A 16,231-nucleotide genomic window follows, 5' to 3' on the forward strand; every position below is an offset into this window, starting at 1 on the left:
TTTCTGGTCTGTAAGGCATGTTATTCCATTTGACTCAGGACTAAATAACTTGTCTTGCAGTGCCATAAAACACCAAACTGTGCTTGATTTGTGTGTCAGACTTTTCACACATAATCATCTAAATGATTTAGAATTCTCAGGTAATGGTTTTCTGATTGATGCATTTTTTGTTATTTCATTATTGACTGTGGTACTCAAATTAGAATGTTTAAGAGATAATTATAACATTTTTATATTTGATTAACATGTACATTAAAATTTACTCTGCTTTTATGTACATGATAGGTAATTTTTTTCAATTAAAAAATTATTTTTATATTTCTGAATATGTAGATTATATTATATTAATTAATAATTGTATAATTATTTATTGTAGAGCTTTGTTTAACATTTTACATGGTATCTACTTGAAAATGCATTTTTGGGGGCATTATTTATCGATGCTCAGGGATCATTTTCCCAACTAGTAAACTCTACTGTGAAATTATAATATTTCTTTTTAAGCATTTGATACAATAATAATAATGAGCTTGCTTGATAACTTTAAGATGACCTTGATGATTTTAAGATGACCTTGTTAAGTTTTATAAAGGTGCATTGTATGTACCTAAATATCAAAAGGAGTTTTTCTCCATTTTTCATTATTGTTCAAGATCTGTAATACAAATTTATATATTTTACAGTCAGCTGCTACACTTTTAATTGTTGTATTTTACATGATATTTGGTGATTGAGACAATTGCTATATCTTCAGTTGAGACTGAAGTAATTATTTTGAATACATGATACTTTATTACTCTCTTTAAAAATTGTTCATATTCAAGGATTTATAGTACATGTATATGTAATGTATATACAGTGTAATATGCAGGGTAAAGTACATGTATATACAGTGTAATATGCAGGGTAAAGTACATGTATATACAGTGTAATATGCAGGCTAAAGTACATGTATATACAGTGTAATATGCAGGGCAAAAGATACATACAGTGTAATATGCAGGGTAAAGTACATGTATATACAGTGTAATATGCAGGGCAAAGGATACATACAGTGTAATATGCAGGGTAAAGTACATGTATATACAGTGTAATATGCATGGGTAAAGTACATGTATATACAGTGTAATATGCAGGGTAAAGTACATGTATATTCAGTGTAATATGCATGGGTAAAGTACATGTATATACAGTGTAATATGCAGGGTAAAGTACATGTATATACAGTGTAATATGCAGGGTTAAGTACATGTATATACAGTGTAATATGCAGGGTAAAGTACATGTATATACAGTGTAATATGCAGGGTAAAGTACATGTATATACAGTGTAATATGCAGGGTTAAGTACATGTATATACAGTGTAATATGCAGGGTAAAGTACATGTATATACAGTGTAATATGCAGGGTAAAGTACATGTATATACAGTGTAATATGCAGGCTAAAGTACATGTATATACAGTGTAATATGCATGGGTAAAGTACATGTATATATGCATGGGTAAAGTACATGTATATACAGTGTAATATGCATGGGTAAAGTACATGTATGTACAGTGTAATATGCAGGACAAAGGATACATACAGTGTAATATGCAGGGCAAAAGATACATACAGTGTAATATGCAGGGCAAAGGATACATACAGTGTAATATACAGGGCAAAGGATTTCATATTGCAAATGTATATCTTTTGTTGTCTTCCCAATTTGTATGTATTGTTTGTATCTGTCAGAAAATGATTGGGTTTTTTTCTTTTGTACTTTGCATGTGTTAAGTCATGCCATGCATACATAGTTAACTGGGTATTATATCCCTGTATATAAATGGCTGAGTGTAGGTACAATGGTCCCTTGCTTTAAAGCCCCTTAGTATAACATGGTCCTTGATACAACACAGATATGATCATGGATCCCATTATACTGGTTGAATTATACCTGGTTTACACTAGTATCTGGTAACCTTGCCTATATCATAGTAACCTTTGGATGGCTATCATAGTACACTTTTATACTTTCCTGAGCAGCATTATGGTGGAAAACCTCTGTACTATGTATAATATATGCCATTATTAGGTGATCTTGCCTAAATCAAAATACCCAAGTACAACGTAACTTTGCCTATATCACTGTATCCCAGTACAAGGCAACTTTGCCTATATCACTGTATCCCAGTACAACGTAACTTTGCCTATGTCACTGTATCCCAGTACAAGGCAACTTTGCCTATATCATAATACCCTAGTACAAGACAACTTTGCCTGTATCGCAGTACCCAGTAAATGGTGACTTTGCTTATATCACTGTACCCGAGTATTAGACAACTTTGCCTGTATCACAGTACCCCAGTACCAGGCAACTTGGTCTATATCATAGTATTCCAGCACAAGGCAGCTTTGCCTATGTAACAGTACCCCAGTACAATGCAACTTTGCTATGTCAGAGTATCCCAGTAGAAGGCAACTTTGCCTATATCACAGTACCTCAGTACAAGACAACTTTGCTTATATTGCATTTGATTATTAGACTATTAGCTTTGAACAGCTTTCAAGCTAGTGATCATTTTTTACATCCTTTGGTGACTACAGCAGCAGTGTTGAAATGTTTTGTACAAGTTTTTGAAAGATTTATTTTTCTAAATTAGTTGCATTATTGAACTGAAAATTAGGATAATATAGCATCTGAAATGTGTGCCTTAATATATTCATCTTGCTTGCACATCACAACACCTCTACTGGTGAGTCACAGCAACTTTGCCTGTATCACAATACCCCAGTATAGGGCAAATTTGCCTATATCACAGTACCCAAGTACAAGACAATTTTGCCAATAGCACTATACCCCACCCAGTACAAGACAACTTTGCATATATGACACTTCCCTAGTGCAGGGCAACTTGGCCTATATCACAGTACCCTAGTACAAGGCAACTTTTCCTATATCCCTATACCCCAGTATAAGGCATCTTTGCCTGTATCACAGTTCCCCAGTACAAGGCAACTTTGCCTATATCACAGTACCCTAGTACAAGGCAGCTTTGCCTATATCACAGTAACCCAGTACAAGGCAACTTTGCTTACATTGCAGTTGACTATTAGCTTTCAGTTACGTGATAATTTATCTTCAATTAGTTATACAGCCTTATTATGACTGCTGAATGGTCAGCAGGGTAAATGTCAAGGTCACTATTTCCAAATATTTTTTTTATTAAAAATTTTGTTTATGCACAACAGTTACTTCAGATCTGTTTTATAAGTTTTTACAAAATTTAGGATATGCAACTTTCTTGTAAACCAAGTTAGAATCTCTTGATTTGGGGTCTATGAGTTACAGTCAGAATTTAGCCCCTTTTAGAATCTGTTGATTTGGGGTCTCTCAGTTGGTCAAAATCTGACCCCTGTTAGATTCTGTTGATTTGGAGTCTGTGAGTTACAGACAAAATCGAGTCCATGTTAGAATCTGTTGATTTGGGGACTTTCAGTTAGTCAAAATCCAGCCCATTAGAATTTGTTAATTTGGGGTCTTTGAGTTACAGTCAAAATGTAGCCTCTGTTAGAATCTGTTGATTTGGGGTCTTTGTATTGCAGTGAAAATCTAGCCCAAGTTGAAATCTGTTCATTTGGGGGCTTTACAGTCAAAATAGATTTTTCCTTTTATTTCTTAACAGTAAGTAGGTTAGAACAAAAGATCCAGAAAACCCTCCAGAGCATAGTGTTTGGATCCAGTTGGTTGTGTCTTTTCTGTACTTAGCCATTTATGCAGATTATAAGTACAAAAAAGTAATGAAGTTCATCAACATCAACAGGAAGAGCTATTGTTATATAATATTGGCTGGATATCTTCTATCAATTGTTTTATCTGTGTGTTTGTGTGTGTGCATGTGTATGTGTTTGTGTATGTGCGCATGTGTTTGTGTGTGTGCATGTGTTTGTGTGTGCATGCATGTGTTTGTGTGAAAGAAAAAGAGGGAGCTAACTCAAACTATTGACAGCTAAATCTGGATTTTTATTTAAAATATGATAATTAAATATATACTCTCGTACAATATTATTGTTGCCAACTTTTAGAACTAATTTTTTAATGAAAAAAATTGCATTTATAGTTGTATGTATTTATACTTGTTCAGTGTTGTAAAGAAAGTCTGCAATGATGATGGACAGTTTATTTTACTGAAGGTTTTAAGAGTTCTATCTTTATATTACAGCCACGGGTAATTTTAATGCATACTGTTTTTTCAGTACACATGCATGCTCAGCTTTTGTTTTGGCTGGTACATGTAATGGTTTGCAATATTGTACACCATGTAACAAAGAAATACAAACTGCAATACACTGTATGACATTATTTCAGTAGAACTTGCTGATATATGGGCGATTCCATTTAAACATGCATGGTAACCAGGGAAGGCAGTTTTTTAAAATACATACCAGGGTACTCATATTAACCAAAAAGTTCATCTGAAAAGAATACAAAATTCTAAATTGCATCTATGGGTGACTATTCTACATTAAAAGTGCTGTCCCTGGGTCCAATGTATATTTTACTAGAACAGCCCTAAGTACATGGTGTGTCCTGTTTTAATCATTTCTGGTAGATATCACAGTACATGTATATGTATGAAAATCACTCAGGGGTTCGATGTAATGAATTGCTTATGTTCATGTAGTCCAATAGATCAGCCACCAAACCTGGGTTGGTGTGTTCGTGGTTAGGGTTCTGATTTCAACTAATGATAAAACAATGCAATTATTGCAGACCGATCAGTCCACAACCCATCATTGCTAGTTTGAATCATTTTTTGATACTTGTATTTCCTATGGCACTTGAATTACAGTTGGTTGAAGGAACCTTTGTGTAGTTTGACATGTTGCAGAACTGTGATATAAGTCATATAATCTGATATTCGTCACATGACAGTCACATGACAAATCCACAGATGCTCATCACATGACAAGAACCACCATTTTGAATGAATGAAGTTACATCTAATTGTTTGCTCAATATTGATGGGTTAGTCAATTTTCCAGCAATGTAGCCTGGTAATTTGCAATGGTAACTACATGTAGTTCTACATGTGGATTTACAAAGTCGTCAGGCATTGGATTTGATATGGAAATGTGCAATAAACATCACCTGAAGGGCCAATCAACAATTCATAACTCAAGAGCCACAGGAAATACCCATGTCTAAAAATGATTGATATGAGCACTGATGTATTGTGGACAGATCTGCCTGCAATAATTGCATTGTTTTATGAATAGGTGAGATCAAACCCAAAACCACCAGTGTACCAGCACAGACTTGGGGCTGAATTATCAAACTAGTGTTTATTTCTCAGCATTTCTGAGAAATCGTGCAAAATTTAAACTGTTTTAGCTGTGAATGTCTCTTTTCATTGCAAGTTGTTATGAGCTCCAACATCCTTTAATTATGTGGAGCAACTCTCTGGGACTGTTTACATGTCTGGGACTGTTTACAAGTACATAGTACAATTTTATGGATGTTACTGTAACTTTTGTTTCCATCAAATGTAGTTTTGTTTGGATGGAATAAAATGTTAATATATATGTGCTTTAGTTGTTTATTATTGAAAACAGAGCAAAGTGAAATAAGTGGCACAGGTCCATACCCATTTTTTTTTTTATGTTGCACTAAGACAGTTGTAAATCATATAGTGAAATCTTGTCCATCCATCTATCCATCCAGTTCATTTTTGTGGTTAGATCAGTTTTCAGACACCATGAAGTGACAACCATGTTCCATTGACACAGTTCAAGCTTAATGAATGTTAGACAGCTTTTCATCGGCTAACAAGTCCAAAATCAAGCTTGGTGACTGTTAAACAGCCTTTCTTTGGCTAATAAGTCTAAATTCAAGCTGGTATTTGTTAGACAGCCTTTCATTGGCTCATTCAAAATTAAAGCTTGGTGATTGTTAGACAGTCATTCATTGGCTAGTAAGTCCAAGTTCAAGCTTGGTGATTATTGGACAGTCTTTCATTGGTTTAGAAGTTGAAGTTCAAGCTTGGTGATTGCTAGACAGTCTTTCATTGGTTTAGAAGTTGAAGTTCAAGCTTGGTGATTGCTAGACAGTCTTTCATTGGTTTAGAAGTTGAAGTTCAAGCTTGGTGATTGCTAGACAGTCTTTCATTGGTTTAGAAGTTGAAGTTCAAGCTTGGTGATTATTAGACAGTCTTTCATTGGTTTATAAGTCGAAGCTCAAGCTTGGTGATTGCTAGACAGTCTTTCATTGGTTTATAAGTCAAAATTCAAGCTTGGTGATTGTTAGTCTTTCATTGGTTTATAAGTTGAAGTTCAAGCTTGGTGATTGTTAGACAATCTTTCATTGGCTAATAAGTTAATTTTCCAAAACATCATTCATTATCCTCATGCCTCCCCATAGTAACTGAGAATCATGTCATTTATAAAGGTCATCACTTAAGCATTTAAGACCTAAACCCAAATTTTCCTACTGTTGTCAACTATTTGCAAGATTAATTTTCTTTATAGTTCCCGTCTGTGATAATATATACCCTGTTAGCCTGACAGTACAGAAGTTGTTCATTTAAAATATTTTTAGATTGTGATGAATTTAACATCAGAACACCAAGTTATGCATTACTATGGAAATTTAACATAAAAAGTTGACTCTTTTAGATCTACTGTATGAGTAATAACAATGGAGAAATTTTTTTTTTTTATTAATAAAGAGGAAAAATCTGTTTTATACCCATTCCATAGCTTTCATTTCTGTCCTTGTTTTTATTGGTGCATTAGAGAATTGCTGGCGTGTGTTGGCATCATTACCTGTGTGTTATCATCAAACATCATATCAGATTGTCAGATAGTTGGATCTACAAATCATTTATAGGTATAAAACAAGAAAGCCAGGGCCTTGTACCAAGCCCACGATTGAAGTATCACTGCAAAATATGTGACTTGACCTCAGTCTCAAAAGGATGATCAAGCATGTTGCAGAATTGATGAATAATGATTCATCCTCAGGATAATCAAGGGTTTAGGAAATGTGTGCATAACCATCATGGCATTAGGAAAGGTATGCATATCCATCAAGGCATTTAGGAAATGTATGCATATCCATCAGTGCATTAGGAAATGTATGCACATCCATCAATGCATTAAGAAATGTATGCATATCCATCAAGGCATTAGGAAATGTATGCATATCCATCAAGGCATTTAGGAAATGTATGCTTATCCATCAAGGCATTTAGGAATTATGCATATCCATCAAGGCATTTAGGAAATGTATGCATATTCATCCTGGGGTTTAGGGAATGTATGCATATTCATCTAGGGGTTTAGGAAATGTATACATATCCATCAATGCTTTTAGGAAATGCATGCATATCCATGAAGGGGTTTAGGAAATGCATGCATATCCATGAAGGGGTTTAGGAAATGCATGCATATCCATCAAGACATTTAGGAAATGTATGCATATCCATCAAGGCATTTAGGAAATGTATGCATATTCATCCTGGGGTTTAGGGAATGTATGCATATTCATCTAGGGGTTTAGGAAATGTATACATATCCATCAATGGGTTTTTAGGAAATGTATACATATCCATCAATGCTTTTAGGAAATGCATGCATATCCATGAAGGGGTTTAGGAAATGTATGCATATCCATCAAGGCATTAGTAAATGTATGCATATCCATCAAGGCATTAGGAAATGTATGCATATCCATTAAGGGGTTTAGGAAATGTATGCATATCCATCAAGGTATTAGTAAATGTATGCATATCCATCAAGGCATTAGGAAATATATGCATATCCATCAAGGTATTTAGGAAATGTATGCATATCCATGAAGGGTTTAGAAAATGTATGCATATCCATCAAGGCATTAGGAAATATATGCATATCCATCAAGGTATTTAGGAAATGTATGCATATCTATCAAGGGGTTTAGGAAATGTATGCATATTCATCCTGGGATTTAGGGAATGTATGCATATTTATCTAGGGGTTTAGGAAATGCATACATATCCATCATGGGTTTGTTAGGAAATGTATACATATCCATTAATGCTTTTAGGAAATGCACGCATGTCCATGAAGGGGTTTAGGAAATGTATGCATATCCATCAAGGTACTAGTAAATGTATGCATATCCGTCAAGGCATTTGGGAAATGTATGCATATCCATGAAGGGGTTTAGGAAATGTATGCATATCCATCAAGGTATTAGTAAATGTATGCATATCCATCAATGCTTTTAGGAAATGCATGCATATCCATGAAGGGGTTTAGGAAATATATGCATATCCATCAAGGTATTAGTAAATGTATGTATATCCATCAAGGCATTTAGGAAATGTATGCATATCTATCAAAGCTGCTCCGGTAGCCTAGTGGTTAGAGCGTCCATCTTGGATGCGGGAGGTTGTGGATTCGATTCCCAGCCGAGTCATACCAAAGACTTACAGAAAGGGTACTAACAGCTGCCTCGCTTGGCACTCAGCATTAAGAGGTTAAGTGTTAGGACTGGTTGGCCTGGTGTCAGGATAATGTGACTGGGTGGGACATTATGCTACATGTCTGCGGCATGATGCTCCAGTATTAGACATCACTATAAACTGCCACACTGCAGACATCATAGCGATATGACTGATTTTTTTTTAAAGCTACATTAAAAATCCAAGTCGCACACACACACAAACACTCACACACACACATCTATCTATCAAGGCATTTAAGAAAAGTATGCAGATCCATGAAGCGGTTTAGAAAATGTATGCATATCCATCAAGGCATTTAGGAAATTATGCAAATAAGAATACTTTATCCAAAACCCTTCAAAAAAAATTATATGGTTTATCTTGACCTCTGTGTCAAAGGGGAAAATGAGCATTTGCAAGAACTGTCTCTGCTTTATAATGATTCATCCCAAAAAGAAACAAAATCCAGCAATAGATTTACTAAATGTAAGAGGTAAAGCAGACCTGAGACTATTCACCAGGCTGCACTGTGGGCCTGAGACTATTCAGCAGGCTGCATTGTGGGCCTGAGACTATTCACCAGGCTGCATTGTGGGTCTGAGACTATTCACCAGGCTGCAGTGTGGGCCTGAGACTATTCAACAGCTGCAATATGGGTCTGAGACTATTCACCAGGCTGCATTATGGGCCTGAGACTATTCACCAGGCTGCATTGTGGGTCTTAGACTACTCAAATGACTGCAGTCTGCCATATAGACAAATGCGAGAGCAGTTTGTAAAAGTAGGATGCTTTCAGTTAAAATTTCTTCCAGTGTTGTTGATTGTACACATCAGAATGGTTCAACATCTTCAACATTGTTTTCCACATAGACCAAAACAAAAACCCTTTTGTGTAAATGCTGACATGTGCATGAAAAAACGATGGACACTGGGCCATGTTATACATTCAAACTGCCTTTAAAAAGCAAATGAAAAGATCTGAACCACAACCATGATATGGGTTTTGTATGGCTGAGACATCAACCTAACAGTCAGAGGGATAAGTGAACATGTCGCAGAATGAAATGTCTTAACTTCATAACGATGCATTCCATGTCTGAACAAAATCCATCAAGGCATCTAGGAAATTTTATCAAATGAAAAGCCAACAACTACTACCCAATGCAAATTTTCTATGACTGATGCTGACTCCAAGGTCAGTGGACATGATATCATGTCACTGAACAAATTATTACTGCTCATATCATTTATTCCAAGGAAACAAAATCCATCAAGGGACATAGGTAATCTAAGAAAATAAAAAAAAGTACCAAAATCTTGACACAAAATTTTCATGACAGCAATCTTGATCCAAGATGAAACAGGCAAACATGATGTAGAATGAACTGTCTAAACTTCAGGATGATTCATGCCATGCATAATATGAAAATCCATGTAGAGGGTAGAAAATATATGCAAATGAAAAACTGAAGCAGAAATGTTATTGTTGATGTAACAAACTGTAATTCACTTTTCCACTAAGGTGTGCTCAACAATTAAATGAAAGAAAGGTTTCAAGATATCCCACTTAGAGTAAATCTTGTATTGTACTTCCTCAATTATCAAACCAGATTGATTGCATAAGTAAGCTCTACAGAGTGGTCTCCAGCAGCCATTGTAAACAATAATTATGAAAAAATAAATTTAGACTAAAGTGATCTCAACTTTTTTAGAATCTTATCCCCTTTGACAAGACATAAAAGATATAAATATTTTTCTGTGATATCAAAGTAGAAATACTATAATGAGTCAATAAAAACGAAAAAGAAAATTCCCCTATTCAAATCATTGTTCATCAAATCTGCATAAGAAATTGTTTACCTAAAAGCATGTTGTAGTGTGGAAGCAACCTTAAAGTGACAGCCAGCATAACCATAAGTATAGTTCATGCATCAGTGATTACCTTGAATGGCCACTACAGCTGAGACTTCACATGAATAGCATGCAGTCTAATCTTCTAGTACTCATTCACATGCTCACCACATGGTTAATCTTTAGAGGGTAATATATCATAATGTAAAATGTATAGTCATTTTAATGGGAAGTTTACTGCAAAAAACATCTTTATTAGTCTTACTTTCAACTGTACTGGTCAGAAAAGACCTTCTGTAATGTATATAATGCATATAACATGCAACAGGGTTAATACACCTTTGGTGCAACAAAATTCAAGGACTTTTCAAGGCCTTTATCCAATTTTATCAAGGACCTGGATGCCAAAAGCACTTTAGGTATATTTATCAATGGCTATTTAAAGGATTAGCAAGAATGTTGTAATTTCCTGACAAGGGGCTTCCTAATATTTGTACAATAGGCTTGAGGCTTTATAATAGAGAATAATACAAAAAAAGTCTTAGGAGAATAACAAAACTTTATTTCAAAGAAAAACAAATGAATTCAGATCTTTATATGAAGAACAAAAAAAGCCCTAGAGATTAGAAAGTAAATAAGTTACACTAGGTTCAACAGTTCTTTAAATTCTAACTCCAACTACACTACAAGTACAACTACTGGAGATCAGAGTCTGCTTGTATGACAGTGATAAATCATCATATGACGAACAAGATACAATGGAAGGATAAAAAGTATCCAAAGTAGAATACTCACAATCTTTGCTTAAATTATACACTCAGATATATAATTTGTACACATGACCACACTACAACCACTGACTTTTTAAGTACTAAGTTCTTTAACATGATCAGCAATTTCCTTTTTGATAGTTTCCATTTCTGACTGCTTGTGCAGGTTCTCTTTCTTCAGTGCATTGGCTTGTGTAACACACAAGATTTTTACGGCAGATTTTCATATAATTTGCCTATGTTTTCTTGAGATGCTGGACGCTGTCCTCAATCCTTTACTTCTGTTTCTTCAACCCGTCCAGAGCTTCAAGGGTCAGTTTTTGGACAAAATCAATTTCTGGAATAACTTTGATGCATGACATGATGCATTCGCGTGGCAACGTAACATTGTCCACCGCGAAAGTATGCTGGCGTGTCGCTGCATCTAATTTTTTATATCTGCTGTCCCATGATTGCTCCTACAAATTTTACAGGTACATTTATATGTAGATTTAAGTACATTGTGTAGAAAGCAGCCTTTCTGTTAACAGATATATGGCCGAAATTTATGCCCAAAGTTTGGTTGTGACGCTGAAAAAGTCAATAATAGACTTCCATCGGAAAATCAGAAGCTTGGACGTACAATAAGAGCAAATTGTGACCATTTTTGTGTATATTTTTCATTACCTTTTGTTTCAAGAGTTTGAACAGCTGATTCACCATAATTAAAAGTACAAAGATGTACCACTGCCGCAGAAAATAAATTGAAGAAGAAAGATTTTTAGAAAAATTCTGAGCACTTCTTTTAATGCGCTCTATAATCATGTTTGCGTTCAATTATAAATATCTGATTAGTCATGTGTTGTAAACCATCCAACAGCAAACAGTTTTATTTCAATTACATGATGGAATTGTATGAAAAGAAACTTTTGTACATTCATTGGTCGATTAATTTTAAATTTTCAATGACTGAGGCTTATTTTTAAGTACTTTTCAAGGTAAAAACAATTTTCAAGTACTTTTCAAGGATGGATCGAAATTCAAGTACATTTCAAGGTACCATGTGAACCCTGAGGAAAATGTCTCTGGTCAGGAACTATACACAAATACTTTACGTTTGTTAGTAACATATACAATGTAAGTGATAGTGACCTTCTTTGGTTTGCAAGGGTATAGTACTAACAAATGCATCCAAGGATCAAGTTTAATAATTCTGACATGAACAGCATCCAAAAAATGAACTTTAAATGCCAAATTTCAACAAAGTCACTGAAGCCTGAAACATAAGCCACGGAGACCTCTTTGTGCAGTAAAGGTGTCATACTTATCAAGATGCATTCCCTCACCAAGTTTCACGATTCTAAGTAAGACAGAACGCATATAGCATTCCAAAACCTTGAGAAGAACCTAATACAAACACTTAACCAAAATCAGGAAATGAAATATCATGGTTGGCTTCTTTTATTGTAAAATGATTAGCTTATTTAATTTAAGTGTGTGGTCAACAACAAATATACATCTCATTATTAGTTTCATGATTGCAGCATGACAGGTGCCTGAGAAATGAACATTTAACCAAAAATTAAAATAGGACCTAATTTTGTAATGAGAGTGTAGTACACGTCAAGATACATTCCCTTCAAGATACATTCCCTTCAAGATACACTCCCTTCAAGATACATTCCCTTCAAGATACACTCCCTTCAAGATACATTCCCCTACTACATCTCATAATTCTAGGTATGATAGTATGCATATAGCATGCAAAATAAATGTGCTCATAAACTAAATGCACAAGCTGTTAAAAATGTGAATGTAGGTCACAATGACCATTTGTTATATGAGTCTGGTACCAATATAGAAGCTATGAATCATCTAGTTTAGTGATTCTAGATTTAACAGTGCTTTAAAAATAATCTTAAAACATAAAATATAACACATTAGCTTTCTCATGCAAGGAAATAATAGTAAGTATACAAAGTGCAAAGGTAATTTGCAGACATGAGCAAAACACAGTTAAGCTAAGCCAGTAAAATGTGAAATGCAAGCCACAGTGACCCTCTTGTTGTACAGGTATGGTATTAATAGAAAAGCATATAATCAGATAATTTAGAAAAAAACTTAAAACACAAACTTTAACCAGTCAGTGGAGCATGAAATACAAGTCATAGTGGTCTATTTTTGTGGTGAGGTTGTATTAATCATCAAAATGCATCCCTCACCATGTTTCAGAATTCTAGGTATAACAGTACAGATACAGAATGCAAAAATCCTACATGGTTATAAGTTAACCTAAGCCAATAAAATGTGAAATACAGGTCACCGTAACTTTCTTTTAGTGTACAGGTTTGCTGCTAATAGAGATGGATACAATCAAGTTTTATGATTCTAGATTGAATAGTACTTGAGAAAAAACTTGAAACACAAAATGTAGCCAAAGTCAATGAAACATGAATTATGGGTTATAATGACTTATATTTTTAATGATGTATACACGGAGATTCATTTGCTCAATAAGTTTTAAGATGCCAGGTAAAACAATAAGTAGGATGCAAAAAAAATATGGTCATGAGATTAACACAGAAACTTTTGTTTTTAAAATGAGAAATGTATGTCAAAGTGACCTTTTGTTTTAAAATGAGAAATGTATGTCAAAGTGACCTTTTGTTTTAAAATGAGAAATGTATGTCAAAGTGACCTTTTGTTTTAAAATGAGAAATGTATGTCAAAGTGACCTTTTGTTTTAAAATGAGAAATGTATGTCAAAGTGACCTTTTGTTTTAAAATGAGAAATGTATGTCAAAGTGACCTTTTGTTGTACAGGTGTGGTACTACCACAGACACATAGCATAAGCTCTCATGATTCTTTCATGAATAGTGCTTGAGAAATAAATTGGAAACAGAAAATATTGCCTAGATCATTGATGCATGAAACATGGGCCAGTGACCTACTTTTGTCTTGTGGGTTTAGTACTCATCATTGTGCAGCCTCCCACCGAGTTTCATCATTCCAGTTTCAGTATGTATACTGAGAGCAGGAACTATCTAGTCATGATCTAAATGCAGAAACGCATACCAAACGGACTAAAACGTAAAAAGTCAACTGCTCAGCACCATCACTGTGGGGTAGCTGTTGTGAAACTTACTCCAATCTGTTGCCAAGGACATTGAAGAAAGAATAGTTGATGTCCAGTGATGCTGTCCAAAATGCGTGCTTTTCTTGATGCTGATGTCTACACCAGAGTACTAAAATAATTATTCTCTATTTGATAAAGGTGAGCCAATGATTGGCCCATGTACATCATTATCGTATTACCATAACTTTATAACAATGTACTGTATTTAAATTTTTGCAAATCATCAAATCCTAAAATTCATAGTTTCTGTATTTTTGTTTTTCATAAACTGTACAGCTTTTACACAAATTTATACTTAAAAACCAGATGAAAAATGTAATAATTACTTTATCTCTAATTATTTGAAGTCCCTCTACTACCCCCCTCCCCCCCCCCCCCCCCCCCCCCCCCGTAAACTTATTTTAGACTACAATGTATCATATAAACTCAAGGATCATACAGGTAGCAATAATTAAAAAAAAATAAACAAAAGTGATTTATGTAAATCAACATTTAATATAATCTTCTGAAACACCTGACATTTTTATTTTATATAAAATAATATTCACATTTGTATCTTTAATGCAAATACAATAAGTCTCTAAGAACCAGTGACATTCCTTCAATTATTCCTTCATTCATTCAATCAATCATTCATTCATTCATTCATTCCTTCATCCATTCATTCATTCATTCATTCATTCATTCATTCAAAATATAATGAATAACAGGATTTCATTGAAATATATTTAAACTCATTGAACATATTTTTTCACAGACAAGTTTTGGCCGTAATTACTAAATAAAAGTTGTCACTAGTAGTCACAATCAAGTCTCTCTCTCTTTATATATACATACACACACATATAAGCAAATCTGTACTTAAAAATCAGACAAAATGTGTAAGAACTGTTTAATCTATGATCATTTTTTATCCCATTCACCAATTTTTTTATAATATAATCTGTTTTGCCTTGCTTCTCCATAACTTTGTAAATCTGAACTTCTAACTAGTCTGATTCAACTACATTTTCAAATTTTTCCAAATTTATTTTGTAAGATGTCCTAAAGCACATTATTTTGATAAAATTCCTCAAAAGTTTTTGACTCAAGTTGTCACAGTTGCAAAAGAGCCTGTGGAATGGCTACAGTAAGAACAGTCTGAGAAATCAGAGTTCTCCGTGAGAATGCAATGGTGTCAACTTTTCTTTGTCAGAATTCCTCATTAAATGGTAATAAAAGTTTATAGCTTGTTCATAATTCTTGATGGAAATTCTTTCATTGTTTCCATGAAAACGTGGTAAATCTTCTCGAAACATAAACGTTGGACTGAATCTGTAGATATTACTGCTCAGTTTGGTGTAGTGCTTTGTATCTGTATTTCCTATCATGGTACCTGAAAGGAACATGAATGCATTGAATTGTTATCATAAAAATGGAAAGAGATCATCATCATCATCATCAATATCATCATGACTGCCATTGTTACTTTCATTATCATCATTATTATCATGATCATCATCATTGCTATTTTGTCATAATCATTGCCATCATCATTATGAATGTCATTGCCATTATTATTGTCATTATCATCATCACTATGTATCAAAATGGCAAATACTATGACAATGATGATACTTTAATCCATAATTTTCCCTCAAATTTAAAAATTCCAAAAGAAAAAAATATTTTTTATCTACATAAACATTAGGATAATTAGTGTAAAGATGATTAATGTAAAGATAATCAGTGTAAAGATAATTAGTGTAAAGATAATTAGTGTAAAGATAATCAGTGTAAAGATAATTAGTGTAAAGATGATTAGTGTAAAGATAATCAGTGTAAAGATAGTCATTGTAAAGATAATCAGTGTAAAGATAATTAGTGTAACAATAATCAGTGTAAAGATAATCAGTGTAAAGATAATCAGTGTAAAGATAATTAGTGTAATGATAATCAGTGTACAGATGATTAGTGTAAAGATAATTAGTGTAAAGATAATTAGTGTAAAGATAATCAGTGTAAAGATGATTAGTGTAAAGAT

The 16,231-nt window shown here is 33.9% G+C and overlaps 1 protein-coding gene and 1 long non-coding RNA gene across 2 annotated transcripts in view; both read right to left on the reverse strand.

Annotated features, from left to right (window-relative positions):
• Nucleotides 1–10,863: 10,863 nt before the first annotated feature.
• LOC149804005 (uncharacterized) lies at nucleotides 10,864–14,570 on the reverse strand. The gene is made up of 2 exons (XR_016420287.1): nucleotides 13,844–14,570; nucleotides 10,864–13,695 (listed from the first exon to the last, which is right to left on the reverse strand). It is a non-coding gene; the product is annotated as an uncharacterized LOC149804005 (long non-coding RNA).
• A 110-nt stretch (nucleotides 14,571–14,680) lies between these two features.
• LOC149804006 (N-fatty-acyl-amino acid synthase/hydrolase PM20D1.2-like) overlaps nucleotides 14,681–16,231 on the reverse strand; it is a 36,178-nt gene continuing 34,627 nt past the window's right edge. Inside the window, exon 11 of the mRNA XM_089953872.1 lies at nucleotides 14,681–15,583. Within this exon, the coding sequence (XP_089809998.1) occupies nucleotides 15,357–15,583 (227 nt within the window). The 3' untranslated portion in view covers nucleotides 14,681–15,356. The remainder of the gene's footprint in view (nucleotides 15,584–16,231) is intronic.

Source organism: Sinohyriopsis cumingii, chromosome 3 (assembly GCF_028554795.1).
Source record: "Sinohyriopsis cumingii isolate HCF-2022 chromosome 3, ASM2855479v2, whole genome shotgun sequence".
NCBI classification, from domain to species: domain Eukaryota; kingdom Metazoa; phylum Mollusca; class Bivalvia; order Unionida; family Unionidae; genus Sinohyriopsis; species Sinohyriopsis cumingii.